General features: G+C 38.3%; 1 protein-coding gene across 3 annotated transcripts in view; it reads right to left on the minus strand.

Annotated features, from left to right (window-relative positions):
* The window catches only part of TPPP (tubulin polymerization promoting protein), a 73252-nt gene that overhangs the window by 43317 nt on the left and 11250 nt on the right, over positions 1-18685 (minus strand). For all 3 annotated transcript variants that reach the window (XM_027662873.1, XM_027662874.1, XM_027662872.1), the window contains exon 2: positions 15585-15839. In XM_027662873.1, the coding sequence (XP_027518674.1) occupies positions 15585-15839 (255 nt within the window). The remainder of the gene's footprint in view (positions 1-15584; positions 15840-18685) is intronic.

Below are 18685 nucleotides of genomic sequence, written 5' to 3' on the forward strand. Positions count from 1 at the left end.
TGTATGTATATCGGCTAACATTTTTTGGCAGCATTAAAAATAGACAGCTGGCGTTAACTGGCATCAGCACAGTCTCACTCTATGGGAATCATAGAGTTGGAGACAGAAAGGTGTGAAATCAAGAATGACATACCAAGTGAAAGAACAAACACTAACCACAACATCAGTACATATCCAGAGGTCATATTCAGAGAAAGCCACAAGAATATCCGTTTGTCAAAACCAACAGCCAAGGTTATGACCAAATCATAGCCTTCAAGAAAGGTGAATCCAGACTTCGCATATGCACACAGCAGAAACAGCACATTTTCTCTTTCAAACAAAACAAAAATATAACCAAAAGAATGAGGAAAAAGCATATTCACCCCCTACTGGAAGACTGCCTTCCCATATGAAAGGGAAAATTGGATGGTCACAGTAAAGTTCTAAATACGCAGACAGTCTCCAGTCTTGTACAACCTCCCATTCTACGTGTGTTCCTTGTAAAGGAGATTTCAATCTATGTTAAAACTCTAAAATTCACAACAATGTTCAGCTCCCCATGTCTCTCTTATCTTCATGTCTTCTGAAAGAGCAGTTATAGATCCAATTGTTTGCAGTGCCAGCAGTCTCATTCCCATTTTACAAAACAAAAAGCAAGACAGAAAAATAGGTAGACTGTGGACAAACAGTCTCTCAAACAATTTACAATGAGAGTAGGAGAGCAAATTCACCTGAAGAGAACCAAACTATTTTGAAAAATGCATCTAACCCTGGGAAATGTTCAGGCTAAATTATACAGCAGCAAAAGCCAAGTAACACTTGAGAAAAGTGGTGCCTCGTTTCTTCTACAGATCACATGTCTAAAGATAATTCCATATGTATACTGTTGCCAATGCAGAGAATATTCTTTAGTAAGTTCCTCTGCTATGCCTCTATCATTTCTCCTTACCATATCTTGTGGAAATATATATCTACCTTTGTACAGCTCAGGGAAAAAATAGCAAATGTGCCTGCCTACTTACTGATTTTGTATACCTCAAGAGCTATCTATCTATCTCTATGTACTTTCCATCTCAACAAAAGGTTGCAGCAACTAAGGCAATCATCAATCTGAATGAAGATTCCCCTACTAATCATAACCAAGAACATCTGCAGAAAGCCCAATATACCTCACAGATAGTAAGAGCATGCCCTTGAGCTCTGAGACCTAAACAATTCAACACAGGTAAAGCAGAGATTGAAGAGAAAAAAACAGAGCGTTTGCAAAGCATGGAGTTTTATCCATCCCCTGATAAGAAAATCTAAGCTGAAGTTAAAAATCCTAACTCTAGAGAAAAGTCTGCCAAACAAGTAGTTACAATAAAGCTACATACAGCTTCAGAAAGAAGCCATTTTGATTCTGATGCAGTCCTCCTTGGGTGAGAGAGACTGATCCTCTCTCTGTGTCCAAAGAGGGAAACATCTTTTCCTACTGGAATTCTCACTTGTACCACAGAATCTGCAGAACAGTCCATGCCAATAATGTCTTGGCACTTTGTGATAGCTATAAACAGACAATGACCAAATTATGTATGGGAATCTATCACCTCCCCTGTTAAAGATCTGTGTATCAGTTTTTACACTGCTGACTCATGTGCATCTGAAACCAATCCAAAGAAAGGCAGAAAATTATGACAGTTAACACCAATACAGATATTCTCTCATTTACATCATACTTCTCTATTCAAAAGATGCAAAAGTTTACAGTAAATGGAAGTTCCCACACAGCTTTCTACGTTGCGGACATCATCATCACAAACCAAAATGCCAAGAAATAATTGGGAAGACTCCAATATGTTGCAATGACTTGTGAAAGCAACGAGGAGACTATGAAAGAACAAGTGTGCATTCTTTTGGAAATCTGTAATTTACTTAGATCAACAGCTACTGAAAGAAGGTATCAAGCCAGGGCTGTGTAAGATATGCTGCCCTCTTGATTTCTGCTTTGTTTCGTTTCCAAACAGGAATTAGTACATTCCTACACTAGCCATCTCTAGCAGTTCTTATTTACTGAATGTAACTAAGACTTCACATCCTTTTTTTCCTGAATTACTCTCTCAATTCTGAATCTAATGTTTTCTTCTTATTATTTCACCAGCAGAAGCAACAAGTCAAGTATTGCCTCAAAATGTCATTTGCTGAGAATGGTATTTTGGTGCAAGAATATTCAGCGTATCCACTCCCACAGTCATATGGGACAGTAAGTTTTCTAAATAGTAGACAGTTAATGGTGCAATTAGTATTAGACTTCTATGTTCTTACTCCAGTGCACATGTTAGAAAACTGTCTTACCTTCCAGGTACATACTAATTTATTTGTGATATAAAATCTTCTGAATGAGGACCACTGATGAATTTCCATGGGATCTCATTCACCATATGGTCTCTCACACTCCAGTAGTGCTGCCAGTAGGGTAGATCACTTTTTTCCTTTTTTGCAGGAAAAAAGGATGATACAAAAACCAATAGATTAAGACAATGCCGTGTACCTACACACTGTTTAGCTCTACGTGCTGCACTGCATATACCAGTCTGTGCAGGTCTTCTCTGAAACCTCCCAAAACAAGCAACTGACAAACATTTTTGCAGGGTTACGTGCTGGTCATTTTATAACAAACCTTCTATAAGAGGAATGTTTATACAAGTAGTTAATTTAAAACTAGCTTAGGTACTTCATGCATGTATTTATAGTTAACGTCTCACAGTAAGGATAGCAAATTCCAGGAGGAATTCAACAGCAAATGTTTCAGGCCAGTGCTCTACTTCAATCACTAAACAAAGCTTGATAGGGTAGAATACAATCAAAGCAAGCTTTATGCACTCCTGAACATCTTATCCTACATCTACAGAGTATCCTACACCTACAAAAGTCAACAAAGTTCTGTGATACCACAGCTACAAAAACTAGTATCGCTTTGTGCCTTTCTAACCTGCAGCGGAGGTAGGGCATCCATTCCTTTAGAGGCATCGGAAGTCAAATCCGCTCACTCTTCCAAGTTCCAAAAAGCCCCTCAGATTTTCAAATGGAGCTCAACAAAAATGACAAGCAGAAATGCTGGCTAGAATTCTTCTGACTACATGCAAATCAGGCACACTCTATATGCTTCATTTTCTTAAACAGCTTATGACAATGAATAATGCTGTTGAGAGGTTAGTCAACACAGTAACTCCTCTAAAAATCACCACGTATCTTGCAGAAGCTGTGCTGTTCAGCAAATGACTTACTTCTCCAAGATTAGGAGATTATATTTGGAGCAAGCACATATAGGAATCTAATCAACACTTGGCGTAAGTTATTTGGACAACTATCTTCAGAAAGTATATCTTGTCATCTTCTTCATCTCAAGGCTTTGACGAATGAAGTTGAAAAACTTTCAAAAAGTGCAAATGTCATGTTAGATAACATCAAGTCAGTGTCTCTAGCATTAAAGAAATCCAGTTCTCTATGGGTAGTCCTGGAGTCTGATAGCTCTGATGGTCACTTCACTGTCCATCTGCACTGTGCCTTTCACAGATTAGTACTTGAAGATGTAAAACTAGAATATAAAATAGCCAATGACTTGGTGACACAATGTAGCATCTAAAATGAGAATAAAAGAAACAATCTCCTAAGCATGCATGAGATACTCTGTTGTTGGGCACAGAACACAGAACTTCATCAGAAAAGGAATTATCAAAACCAGACAAACTGTTCAAAATGGCAAATGCTGACTGAAGTTGCAGTCAGCTGGATTTGCAGATCAAACAAAACCAGACTGTTAAATCAGTACACAGAGTTCACCTCATCAGTACAGAAGGAGTTTATTTAACTGCCCAGTATCCTTTCTATACCTTTCTTCATCTGGTTAGAGGAGACCCAGTAGAGTCACAGTCTGATGTCTTGGAAAAAAAAAAAAAGATCAAACTAGCTCTGTGCATTTTAGTTCAGCAGTTTTCCACTTCAGCATAATGTAAAGCTTTTCCAGTACTCTCAGCTGAGGTGAAGTGATGGAAGAAAAGTAACCTGTCTGGAAAGTGGAAACCACAGTTCCAATTTTTCTGTAAAAGCAAGGAAATAATTTCTATTCATTTTTACTACGAAAACTTAGAAAAAAAACCACGTTACTTATATTTTATTAATAAAGGATGAACTGCTGAAACATATGGCAAATGCATTGATCCCTTCAAGGAATTACTAAACTGAATACTCTTCACTGTTCTTCTTAAACTAGTACCAGGACTTACTGGGAGCAAAAATATAATTAGATTACAGTCATTGACCTCAGATTTGCATTCACACCACTCATTATCTTTAATTATTAGCATTAAAAATGTCCTAAGCTCAAATCACATTTGACACCTAGAATCAAAATTCCTTATTTCTGGATATACACAAAACTATCACTTCAGAGAGTGGCTATCAGCTGCCATATGGGGTATATATTTTCTTTCACCATAACTACCTTTCAGTACCTTCTCCTATTTTTCTCTTAGGCTTGAAACCTATATATCAACTTAAAAGCACTTTGGACTGAAAAAAAATCAAAACCTATAAATGCCAAATTACTCCCTTTTTCTCACTTTTCCTATCTATTGGCTCTCTTAAGAATATCAACTCACCTGTTAATTTCTTCTGCTAAAAAAAAAAGGCACCCAAAAAATCACATAAAACATCCTCCTCTAGACACTCCTTGTAGAACTGTAAACACTAATCAATGCTTACAAGCCTACAAAACCTTCCATTGGCACCATGCCAAATGAAAACAGTATGACACATGCTGATCGCCACTGGATTACAACTGCTCCAGGCATCTATTTCCATACAGCATGCATCACAGGAAGAAAATGTAAACAACCTAAATTTGGAAGAAAGGTTACTACCTGTTTCAAATTGAGTTGCAGGAAAACTGCACACAAGGAGTTTCAAAACAGAGTTCCTTATGTTCCCCTAGTGACACAAACTAGCTGAGGCTGTAGCAGTAGCAGTTGCTGTGCACAGGGGAGTGATTGGAGAGGAATGATAAACACTGCAGACATTACTTTTAAGCTAACCCATGCCACAGAGGCTTGTTCTTGCAGAAGCGAGCACACACTACGCATTTTTGTGAAATACAGACTGCATATGATGATAAGAGGTGCCCACCCTCTCCTCTATGATCCTCTCATCAGTAGCCTCTTATTATTAATCTCACACTGGTTTGGGTCAGATAAACTCTCCATTCTCAGCACTGCCAATTCCATTCAGAAGCTTAACAAACATCACCCCACACTGAGTAACAAACACTTGAATATCATGAAGCAGACAAATCCAGGGTTAATTGGTACTGGACTGGGAATTGCAATGAGTTTATCTGGAGATCTTGTATAACTGAGTGAGATTCCAGACAATAAGCACAGACTCATCTTGTTTTCTCATACTAATTTTTCAGTTGTGATGTAATGAACTATCATGTTACAGTATCGCTGTATTATCTGTTGTTAACCGAAAGAAAAACAACTTATCTTGTACAAAGAATTATAATGATATAAAAGCTATCAGTTGCATCTTTTACATAGCATAAAAAACCTACAGCCATTGACAGCACAATAACAATTTGTTAGCTTACTTTTATTTTTAAACACTATTTGCAACTGGAGGACATAGAATAAAGACCCAAGACATCTGGGCAATGAAGCAAGTGCTGTCATGTGTCATGAGAGTCATGGCCTGGTGCCAAAGATTACCACTGTTCTGCAGCTGCTGGTGCCCATGATCACAAATCACACTGAGTGGTACAATGCTCTGCTGTATCACCAGAAACAAAGAGATGAACAGGTCTGCAGGACTAACTCCTACTCAACAGATTATGGTGGTGGCTTATCCTTTTCTTTACAGTATTCTGTTTCTGCCCACAGAAGGAGAACTCCAGAAAGCTTTTTGCTTTTGTGAGCATCCTATGAAGCTAGTGCTACAATCATGAAAATAAGCTAACAGTGTAAGAATACAAGATTTCCCACACTTTCAGGACTTTTCCTTCCAGAACAAAGGTGAGGCAAAGAAGAAGGAAGACGATTTGGTGCTGCTAAGGTAGTGTTCTCCAGTTGCTGTCAGCGTGCATTGCCATCCCTTTTACAAAGCACATAGCTTGAAGCACCAAGTGAATGCCAAGGAAGCTGGAGCGTCCACCTTGCACAATGCAAAGGGCTGGACAAGCAGGTCAGTGCAGCACCACACACTTGCAGCTGCATAGTTCTCCTTTCAGCAGCCAGCACAATCCCTGCCAAGCTCTCAATACTCGTGTGCCGTGCGGCTCTGCGCAGAACATGGCACCATTCCCAAAAGGATCTCCAGAACCAATTACTGGGAAGTAAAAGCAGCAAGAAAAGCTACTGGACTCCAGGAATATCAAACGTTCAAAACAGACATGGAGTGCACTGGTTTTCACAATGAACTCATGGCTCCACTGAAACAATTTTGCCTGAGGATATTTTCCACTGCTTGCCACCACTCACAAAGATTCAAGTTTGATTTAAAGCTGTTCCACAGCTTACGCAGAAACTTACTGCCTTGATGCTAAACCCTGCAGTTAGGTTTTCTGAGGGTACAGAAACTTTCCCTTCCTGCCTGAGGCAGTGTGCCTTTTTAATAACCAGCGCTGAGGGCGTCTGCACTGTTGAAAATGCCGGTGATAGACAGGAGGTGAGGTGCTCTTGTTACTCCTCACCAGAAGAGCACACATCTTAGCCACAGTATTCCTGTCTACACTCTGTCAACTGTAGTCATCCTTCCTCACTGAAGCTGAATGGTTTCCTATATTTGCTCCTTCAGCCATAAAACTTCAGTATCTAACAGCATATCTTCCTAGAAGAAGTTGCCATGGAGATTTCTTTATGCAATTAACATGTTCTGAGATCCTTCAGAATCAGCACCAACACTCGTAATCTTAGCAAGGTCATCTACAACCTTTGCAAAAATGAGACTCTAAAGCTGACTATAAAATGAGGGAAAAAATCTCAAAAGGAAAGGTTTTCCTTTTGAGTGGAGGAGGGATTATACCAGAGCTCCATACCATAATTATATTTATTTTGGTTTTAAATTCATGGGAATACATACACATGCAGTAAAAATCTGCACAAAGTCAGAAAGAGAGATCAAGGTTCAAAGAAAAACTGGGGTTTCATTCATGTTCCTTCATTTTAGCACATGCACAGACACACACACAGAAGAAAGTGATAAGCAACTCCACTTCAATGAAGCCAGAAATTAGTTCATTAATTCTGGTGATGACTTTCAAAGGCGTGGTTCCCAGTAACACCACTCAGGTCATTTAAAACTACAAGTCCAAACTCTATATATAGCACCTAAACCTTCTCATCAGCCAGGAGTCCAGCCAGAGCCAGAGCAAAAGATATCAAGAAAGTGCCTTGTATGTGACATCACTTCCAGCAACAAATTCAAATTAATATGTCAGCCTTAAGGGCAAATCGGGTGTTGCCCACTTGGCATTTACAAGGGCCCCTTTTCTTTCCTCCTCTCCAAGATTAGCCCCCAAGTCTAACAGCCTGATTACCACAGCCTTGCACAAAGTTGAAAACAATGTATTAACACTTCTCTGAGGAGAAGTCTTACACTCTTATTGGTGGTGAAGACACAACAGAGAAGGAGTCATAAAATTCAGTCATAAAATAGACCTCCTAAACTTCTAGATAACAGGAAGAACATATTAATTAGGCTCTACCAAGTCAACTCGTTGTTTTTTAATGAAAAACAAACAAACAAACAAACAAGCTGAAGGTAAAATCTTCATCAAATGCAGCATGCTTTCATTCACCAGCATCACATTCTAAGCAGACGACATCTTAATTCTTTTAGTAGCTTAATACACACAGGCAGATTAAATATATCTTAATTACAACAGTTGTAATATATTAATCCTCTTTACCAGATGGAGGATTTCTAGCTCATGTCTGTATTTTAGGAGTCAAACAACATACATATAAACACACTTTTTTCCTATATAATTCTCTAACTTCAGAACAAGTTAATTTCTATTGCCTACACAGGAACATAGACAAACTTCATTATTTTTCTTCCACAAGTCACCATACACTATGACCAGGCCCCTGACCATCTTGGTGGCCCTGCACTGGGATTGTTCCACTGTATCGGTATCTTTCTTGCACTGGGCATCCCCAGACTGGGCACAGCACTCTAGACACCATCTCACAAGCCCAAGCTGAAGGGAAGGATCCCTTCCCTAGACCTGCTAGCTACTCACTGACTTATGCAGCTATCCTTCCTTGCTGCTACAACTCACTCAATGCAAGGACTGCTGTCACCTCACATTCAAAGGTTTGTTCATCTGTTCTGGTTTTGGCAGGAGTAGACTTTATTTTCTTCACAGTGACTAGTACAAAGAGCTGGTTTGGACTTGTACTGAAAACAGTGTAGATAATACGGAGATGTTTTTGTTACCGAGCAGCACTTACACAGAGCCAAGGCCTTTTCTGCTTCTCCCACTGTTCCTCCAGCAAGGAGGCTGGGGGTGCACAAGGAGTTGAGAAGGGACACAGCCAGGACACCTGACTCCAACTGATCCATGATATATTCCATACCATATGACATTACGCTCAGCACGTAAGCCTGGGGAAGGAGAAAGGAGGGGATGTTCAGAGTGATGGTGTTTGTCTTCCCAGGTCAGTTTCATGTGATAGAGCCCTAGTGTACTGTGGATGGCTGAACACTTGCCTGCCAATGGGAAGTGATGAATGAATTCCTTGTCTTGCTTTGCTTGTGTGAGCAATATTTGCTTTTCCTATTGAACTGTCTTTCTCTCAACCCATGAGTTTTTTCACTTTTACTCTTCTGATTCTCTTCTCCATCCCACGTTAGGGAGGTAAGTGAGTGGCTGTGGGGTGTTTATTTTCCAGTTGGGGTTAAACTGTGACACTGACATCACCACCTCCAGAGCTGCCTCTTAAGACTGTTGACCTGCTCTCCAGCCCATATCTCACCAATTTTGTGATGATGTGACTGGGGTCAAGTCCTTGCCATAATCACTGTATACTACACCCTTTTACCCACAGTGCCAGTCATTTCACAGAGAAAGAAATTAGGTCAATCAGGCATGACTTGTCCTTGGCAAACCCACACTGTCTTCTTGTCCTTTGTGTATTGAGAAAGGACTTCCAAAAGGATTTTCTTCACAACCTCCATGGGGACTGAAGTTATACTGATTGGCATGAACCTTGGCTTTCCTCATGCAATTTCTTCATGCATGGGCTATATTCCTTCCACGTAGGCTCTCCCTGCTTCCACCTCTTGTGTACGTCCTTCTTGTGGTTGAGCTCCGTCAGAAGCTCCATGTATATCCAGGCTAGCCCGCTGCCATGCCTGCTTGACTTCCTGCACATGGGAATGGATTGTTCTTGTGCTCTGATGAAGATGCCTTGAAGATCAACCTGCTCCTCCTGGGTGCCTCCGCTCTCCAGTGCAGTTTCCAATGAGAAACTCAACAGGTTGAGTTTCTGAACCCCTTCTGAAGTTCAGGTTTGTAATTCTGCTGTTAATCTAATGATCTTAAACTCTACAGTCACCTGGTTGCTGCAGACAAGGCTGCCTCATCCTCTACACCTTTATCATCATCTACTTCAATCCATGAGATCAAAGTCTACAGAGATATTTAACATTCTAGAAAACGCTTGTTAATCAGTAAAACTAACACAGATTTCACATGGCTGCTTTTATAAATGAAAAACAGGTATTTTTAAATAATGGTGCAATATGATTAAATAAGGCTGACCTGCAAAAAAACTCAAGAAGACCTACTTCTACTTTAATCCACCAGAAGTTCTTGTAGCACACGAGTGGAATATGCTACAAACTGTGGCAAATATCAAGCAAGCAGCTATATATAGCACTGTGTATAACATCATGCAGCATTCCATATCAGCTGGGAAATGAATCGCCCACCACTGTATCTGTAGGTTTTCATGTGATGTCTGCTCACAAAAAACAATGTTTTCAAAATCCAAATTAGCATACATCATTAGGGGTACAGAATTCACCCGTTACACATGCACAAAACAAACCTGTGTAACAGCAAGTGAATTTAAAACCATCTTCCTTCTCATATGCAATCACTGTTTTATTTTAGAGTTTATGCCTCTTGGCAGAAGGGGGAGAAGAGCATCTCAAAACTACTATGTGCTTCCTTTATTTATAAAGACCACTTCATACCTATTTACATATTTAAAAAATTTAAGAAAGGCTTCAGTAAAATCTCTCCTAAAAACAATTTACTTCAGAGAAACGTGATATTTGGACACATATTTGTTTTGAATGAGCTCAGGTGTCAAAGTACTTGTCCTTTCAAATATATTAAGAAAGCAAGAAGTATTATAATTGTTCAATACAATGAAAAGACAACAATTACATTACAATTGACAAATAGGGAAAGCATGTACCATTTCTGCCAAGAGTTTTCTTGCCAGCTTCTCAGAGCAAACATTATCCATTTCAATTCTTCCACAGTCTTGCAGCAATAGTGAACTACTGCTGAATTAAGGCCCAGCTGGTCTCAGGTGGAAGCACTCCTGTAGAGACCTCACTGATCCAGGCTGTGGGAACCAGGATAAGCAGCTAAGTGTGCAAGACATTGTGAGGACAGACGGGTGGGACTGCTCAAAAGTCAGGGCACAATACAGTGTGTTGTGATGATTCTCCATGGGAACAAAACCTTTCTTACTCAAAAAGATGGAGGAGAGTTTTCTGGCCTTTAGAATACATGGCTTCCTCAGCAACAAGAAAACATGTCAAAGCAACATCAGGAACTATTAATGGAATTTCAGAGGACAATTATGGTTTCACTTGATCTTTTACCAAGAATATTTTAGAGGGTAGGGAGTAAGGTATATTTACAAAGCTTCTGTAGCTTAACTAGTCTTCAATAACAATGCAGTATAGAACCACAAAAATTTGTTTAAAATTTAACACATAGTAACATCAAAATAAACAAATGTTTCCATGGAGACAACTACCTAAATAAATGCTCACAATGGATCCAAGGCGTGACGTCATCCAGTCCTGCCTGCAACCATAGTAACATGCCAGTATAAACAGAAATATTTTTATTTTTCTATCTAATAATGTCATAGAATCAGCAGTTTTATGGCAGTGCTTAAAACATATTCTTGCAGTGCTGAGTGGTAACACTTCTAAAATAAGAGCAGAGGTATTTATATCAGGGCTATTACTATTACCATGTTCACTATATACAACAAGTGGAGTATGTGTATGGCATAGCTAACATATCAAATTTCCCAGAGCAGTTGTTGACCCCACTAAACAAAGAAATTTAAGTTCCTAAGGCAACACGCTGGAATGCTAGTCAGAGATCTGTAGCATCTATTATTCTTGGGTATTCTGCTCTCCTTAATACAAAAATCCCAAAGTTCTTAGACTGTTGTGTCTCACTGTCTTGCTAGAATAAGAAGAATTCAGCCACGTGTTGCTTTTCATACCAAACAGAGAATCCTTCAGTGCCCTCCTCCCGTGTCACCAATGAACCTGCTTTCTCCAAGGCAACAAGATTCACTAAATCCATATTTGCACTCTGCAAGTGCAATACAAAACAAACAGCCTACAAATTTTTGCAACTCTGGAAGAGTACCAGAAAAAAACTAGTTAGTTAATGAAGAAATTTTCCAAGAAGACAGGTAAGTGTTTCAGCTACTAAAAACATATCCATGGAATACCCACTTTCTTGAAACCCATGAATTTTCAAATGCTATTGCATGTCTGCAAATTGTATGCTTCTAAACTCAGTAGGCCCAGATGGCATTATCACTCTTCATTTGCAAAATATAAAAGAAAGATGTCTATATAACGTTCAGATAGTATGTGAAAAATCAATGTTTAGAATGATCTAATATTACTAAGATATTTATACTAAACCCCTATATTTTAGCAGAAACCTGAGCTACAGGGAAATTGAAGATATTATCATTACAAAAAAAAGTGGGAGTACCACTTTCGGCACTGTCATGAAAACTTCAGATACAGTAATTTATGAAAACTTCCATTCTCATAGAATATAACTGTGACTTATCCTTGTCTTCAAGTATGGCAGTAAATATACGGACCAGTTAAGTGTTTCCTAGGAAGTATTTTCAGGCTTTTTTTTAACAATCATATGAGCAGGATTTTCAGAGAAGAGGTTGCTTCATTTTCGCCATTTAAAGAGAAAGAGTTATCCTGGTACCAATCAGCAAAAGAGATTTTTACATAACTTTAAGCAAGTAACTGCTTTGAAATTAAAATCTACCCTGCAACCAGTGTTACTGTTGTATGAAGTCCAATGAACGTACAAAGGAAGGAGTACAACATCTCAAGTGTTGAATGTGAAACTACAAAAAAAGTTACTGCATAATTATATTTACAGTAATGTACACTTTTGTTGCTGCATTTTTTTATAGATTTCATTCTATAAGATATGGTAGAACTTTGTAATTCACTCTTCACAATTTCTTTTGCTTTTCCAGGTGCAACATGCATAGAAAGTTAGCAATATTGTAAGAGATGTCTATATTGTATATTTTATAACCTAAAAAAAAATAAATTACTCTTCTACTTATTACAGAAACTGCAGTCTATCCTAACTGTATTAATGCAATCAAAATATTTGGCAGGTAGGTGTATTTTCTCCACTCTCTAGGGATGCAAATTATAAATATTCATACATGTGGCTACTCTCACAAGTAGCTTTTCATTTCAAGTCATTCCATAGCGAAATTCGTTGTTGCTTCACTTCTCGTATTTTCTGTGTTGACAATAGAAAGTTTTTAAAATAGAAAAGAAAAAAAATAGGCAGAAAAAGAATCTATTAAATCAATTTTTAACAAACAACAACTTATATTACAATCCACTAAATTCAAAGGATTTATGAGACCCTTAAGAACTTACAAATTACTGTTAAACAAAAATCCTTGCAGTGAGGGAAGGGATCACCCAGTTTGCATGTTTTCTTACCAAAGAATGCAATTCTAGCAATAATTCTTTCATGTGTACTACTGTGGATCCTTTGCATTTGTTCTTCTTATCCTGAAGTACATATAAATGTTGTGCTTACATGAAGGTTTCAGTGGACCTTTTACGCAAGATAAATAGACAAATTACATTTCAGCCTGACCTGACATCCTCACACAGAAGGAAAACACTTTTCTTATTATTTGTACCAAAGGCTCACTGGAATTTTTTCAACTTTTATAACAACATTAAACTTAACTAATCTCTGAAAGATAGACACAGCTTTGAAGAAGTATCAAGGACTGCTCAAAAGTTTCAAAAGTTTTGTTCACCTGCTTTGGCAGAGGTGGAGACGGGGTGTTAAGTCTACAAAAATGTTCATTACTTCAGAGATAAAATCTCTCCTGGAGCAGAGAAAGTTACCAATCAGAGAATACAACATTATCTTTCAGTAGCTCTTAGGTAAACATATCTGTTATTAATTTCCTTGTTACTTTACCCTGGCTATCAGCAACATGTAGTTCCTACCTATTTTGCCAGTATCTGTAGCATAATAATAAATAAAGACTGGGAAAGTTAGCAAGACAAAAGTGGGCTTTATACACAGTAACTCATAAACCCAAAGAATTTCTACTAGATTAATTATTTTCTAGTGTCTGAACAACAAATGCCATTGTCTTAAACTCCAAGTACAGCTGGCTAGAAAACAAACTCTGTTGGTAAGAACCAACAGAAAACACATATGGAAGTTTTAACACAATGCTAAATGGCAATTGTAGTTGGGTTTGACAAACACATCTTCTTGTCTTTGTTGTGTTCCCTGGTCAGACTACAACTGCCAAAATCCACCAGCCCCATCTCACTGACCATAAGAATCCCAGGCTGAAGTCCATCTTACGAGACAGTGGTCACAGGAGAGAGGTCTGAGAAACTGCTGAGCTAGCACTCTCCTCAGAGACAGAGACAAGAAGCCTGGAGCTCAGCTGAGACTGCTGAACAGCAGCAAGGGCATATGTTGACATTCCCCTGGAGCCTCAGGTACCTGCCACCTCAGAACTCACTCCTGTGAAACAGGACTGGATTCCTTCTACCCCAACAGTCACAAAAACCAATACTTCTATCTGCTAATGTTGCACATTTTTAATGCTATATCATGGGGTTGTCTTATCACTAGCTTGCCCAGAAGGTGATTTGAGAAAATAGCACTAAGATCGTATCTATCATTAAAGGAAATAATAAGACAAATTCTTAAGCTGATGAAAGTCAAAGAACATTTGAAAATAAATGCCAACGCTGCCTATCATAGATCAAGAAAGATACAAAACTCTACAGCCTAAACATACATTTCAAATTAACCAGTTCACTGATAGTATATCTAATTCCGGCAACACAACTTCCAAGAAAATATGTGTACGGTCTCAAAGTGAAAGTGGACTGATACAAGATACATTCTGACTGAGTAAGAATGTGCATATATAGTGTCTTCAATTGCCTAGATAAGATCCCCAAGGAGAAAAGAAATAAAGAAAGAAATCAATCAAATAAGTCATTCTGTGTATGTTACACTGGACAACTTCCAAGACTGTCTTTTCTTCTCTGCCTTTCTCCACTTTGATGCACTCAAAAGGGCCAGTGATTGTAGCAAGATTTTCCAACTACCCTTGTAAGCAGCTCAGTTTGCATATCCTCCCCAGCACTACAACACAGTTGAGAGCACAAGCCAAGTAAGTGTTACTACAAGCTACAAGTACAATTAAGGGACTCCTTTAAAAAGCATGACCCTCAACACAATGAGGTGTGAGACAATTTAAACAGCTACTGTGGTAACAAAAAGCAGAAGAGACAAGATTATTATATCAAATAACAGGGGAAGGTAAAAATAATCCAATTCTACTTATAAAACAAAACTAGAAAAATTATTTGGGCTTCATACAGAAAATACCAGAACAGATTAATATCTTCTCTTAGATTTGATGAGTTTCTGACCAAGCTTGCCTAGGTTTTCAGGCTGCAGAGAAAGATTCACTAAAGCGCCAGTCTGGTCACAAGAATAAGCATAGACCACAAAGACAATCCTAATCAATTCATCACAGCCATCGGTCTCCACCAAAATTCACCATCAGCTTGGCATAGCCCTACACTTCAAATTTGAGTTAGTGTTGTGCTGGACATCAGGACTCTTGTTAGAATATTGACTTTTAGCACATATTCCACTTTAGCCTCAGTCCTCTGAGGCCAAGCTTTGGCAAGATCATCCTGACTTCATTCAGATATCCTTCAGAAAACACCGACAGCACTTACTGCAGTTTCTTGGAATAGCCTGCATTTGTCCTGATCACACCATAGCTGCTTGTATAGTATAACACCTGTGAAACTGCAGTCAATTTAAAACAGCAGGTCATAAGCTGACAGCCATATCTTCAGACAAAGCAATAAAATTTTGTAAAGGAACATGAAAGAGATCAATTTTGACAATGACAAACAGTGTCTCACAACGTCTGTAAGCAACAGAAGGTAAATTTAGATGATATCTACAAAATGTGGGGGAGACAAGGAAATTACAGCAGAAAAGCACTTACTTGATTTTACTGAAGACGATGTCAACATCTGTGGTTGTTACGTTCTTCCCATCTATCACATGACAGTCTTTACACAGCTTTGACCAGTTCTTCCCATGCATTTCTTTTCCTGTGGCTCTCGTATCACCATGGACAGCAAATTTTCTGAAGGCCTCTTCCAGAGCACTTATTTCTCCTGCCGTAGCTCCCTCATGGGAGTTGGTTGAATCGGTGGATAAGCGTTTTGCTGGCTTGGTTGATTTGTCAGCCATTGTGCTACAAAGAAGAGGAGGGCAAACTCATTACATTAATTTGCACTAGCTTACTTTCTGTCAATCTACATGCTACAGTCATGTCACAACGTATGCAAAATAAATGGTCTATAAAGTTAGCAAGAACTCACTGCCCTCTATCACCAAACATCAGTCTAAACATAGAACTAGGTAACTCTCTGCCCATGTAGAAAAAATTCTAGCATATTAAAAAAAAGACAGGGAAAGAACGTTCCAAAATCGGGCACAAACCTAGTTTCACCATCATTGCATCAGCCAACAAGAGAACACGTTTGCTTCCTTTTTTTTTTTTTCTTAAATGGCAATCACCACAGTCACTCCACCGATTTGAATAAAAGTATGCCCTTTACATTGTAGGCATTACTATCAACTTGTCTTTCTGAAGGAAGAATAAACATCCCTTTATTTTCTGGACTGTGGTTTGTTTTTTTTTTTAACTGAAAAATTAAATATTTTGAAAGTGTAGCAAAAATATTAATGTTATATTATGTAAGGACTAACAAGTAAGGAGGCCTCAGAAATGCTTAGGCAAGGCTCTCTTGTTAATAAAACCATTCAATTCTCAAGTTTAGGCACAAAGAACTGCAGCTGTGGAATTCATTTGGAAGGAACACATCCACGATGCAGGAGCTCTGAGAAGGGATGGCATTACTGCAGAGAAGAACTTTCAGACAACCCTATGTACATGTAGGGTAGGTTTGTCTTTTAAATGAAACCTAAAACTGAGCAACAGAACACCAATGCTATTTTCAGGTGTCTCCATAAACAAAAAAACCCTAACGTGCCAGAAGCAAGTCACAGAAACCTCTGCCTTCTGCCCATGCACTCTTCACTTGGCAGAAGTAGGAGGCACTGAAAAGTCTAGGCATAGGGCACACCGTCTGCGTGTCCCAACAGTTGCACGCAGACTGCTGCCAGACTCGCATCTGTGGTGCTGCTACAAATTTTAACCCATAAAGAGGTGCTTCAGGTATCAGAAATTTGGCAAATATTAAATAAGTCCACCATACTTACTTTGGCCTTTCTTCTAAACTCCGAGCTGTACATGGGATGTGATTAACATATGCAGAGATTGGTATGTATTTCTAGTTAGGGTTTTATTTCTGCATCTGATAAATTCCTTTGGCTTATATACTATACATCAACTCAAACAACTCAGCAATGGAAAGTTCTAAAATTCTACCTCTTCCAATACTGTTTAACCTCTGTCACTTGAACAACTACAGCATACCCTTTCCTGCACACTACAACAGAACTAACCATAGCTATTTGCTATGCAGCAGCTATTGTTAAGATTTGTGATTAGAAAGAATGTTTTAATAAAAAATACACAAATGGACCTTTGTCCTTTACGCTACAGCAAATGGAGCATGGTCAAAGCACTATTGCTCATTCTGAAAACATCCAAGTAAATGTTTAAAAACCTTGTTATATCTTAAGCCTGGGGATCTTTCTGGGTTTTTTACACTGTCAGCATGAGTTTTGGCCAACAAACCAAAATGCTAAATTAAAATTAATGCAACGGGAATTTACTAACTGTAGCCTGAGAATTATATGTGCACCTATGAAATAAAAAGAAAAGCACGAAGGGGGGAAAACCAGCTTGAAAATGTCAAGTTAATTAAAAAGTTTAAAAAGTAACCAATTCCCATTTCTATTTCCTTTGCACCCTGCCTACTCTCCAAAGAACAGCAATTTTACCTCAAAAAACTTATCTGAAAGCATCCCAACACAGAAACTTGAAAACAAAAAGCATGCACAGTAAATTGTAAGCTACTACAAATATTACAGGTGGATATACTTTTACCAAACTAGAGTCTAGACTAAACAGTTTCATCAGACTATACACATTCATTTGCTACCAAAAAAGTAGGGAGAGAATGAAAGAAGAAAACAAAAACATCGCTGGCACAATCTATACAAAAGAGTATTTCATCAAAAATCATGAAGTACACGATGTACTTTTATCTTCAAGGAAGCCTGACTTCCAAAAGCAGAAGGCTCTTCCAAGTTTGTGCCATTTCAAATCAACTGGATCTGGAAAACAGAGTCAGAAATTTTCCCAGCTAACACTAACGGTCTAGAGAAAGAAAGAGAGTACAGAACAGCAAAAAGCTAAGTGTGTATAGGATACTAAAAACATAAGTTTCCACCGTACACAAGTAACAGGACAGAAGAAAGGTGGAGATTTGCCGTAATAACATATGTACAGCTCATGTTATTTGGTAATTTTATCTAATGCCAAATAAATCAAGAGATTTTCAGGGATAGCTGCCTCTTGCTCTTAGCAATTCTCTCAAGAAGCTATACTCAGTGAGAATATCTTTGAAAGGTACAACAATCGCATAGTTTACAAGATATAAACAAGAAAATATCTGTGCCACGCTGAAATTAGAAAAAATAACCATGTGCCTACATTTTTAAGTATCTCCTGAACAAAATCTTTCTTTAGCCACCATCAGTGTCTTTCTGGCCAATTTTGCTTAGTGCTATGTTGCCTAGAACCATAACTCAACTTTGCACAACACAGCAGAATCGTGTGTTAAAAAACAAGTATTGATTTCAAATCATGAGCAAAAAAATTATGGTTTTCTGAATTGTATGATTTTTAAAATTATACTACTTTTTGTCCATACTACTGTCTTATACAGTTTTCAATATGATAGCTATATCAATCAAAAATATTTTTTACTTATTTTTGGTAGCTAATAAGCATGTATCAATCTTTTACAGGAAAAATGCTTAAAGGAACATATTTCACACTGAGAAAGACAGTTCACTTCCAGACTTAGTTCTCCCAGACATCAATAAATAAACTTGGTATGGGGG

This window comes from Corapipo altera, unplaced genomic scaffold (assembly GCF_003945725.1).
Source record: "Corapipo altera isolate COAL_440 unplaced genomic scaffold, ASM394572v1 359, whole genome shotgun sequence".
Classification (NCBI taxonomy): domain Eukaryota; kingdom Metazoa; phylum Chordata; class Aves; order Passeriformes; family Pipridae; genus Corapipo; species Corapipo altera.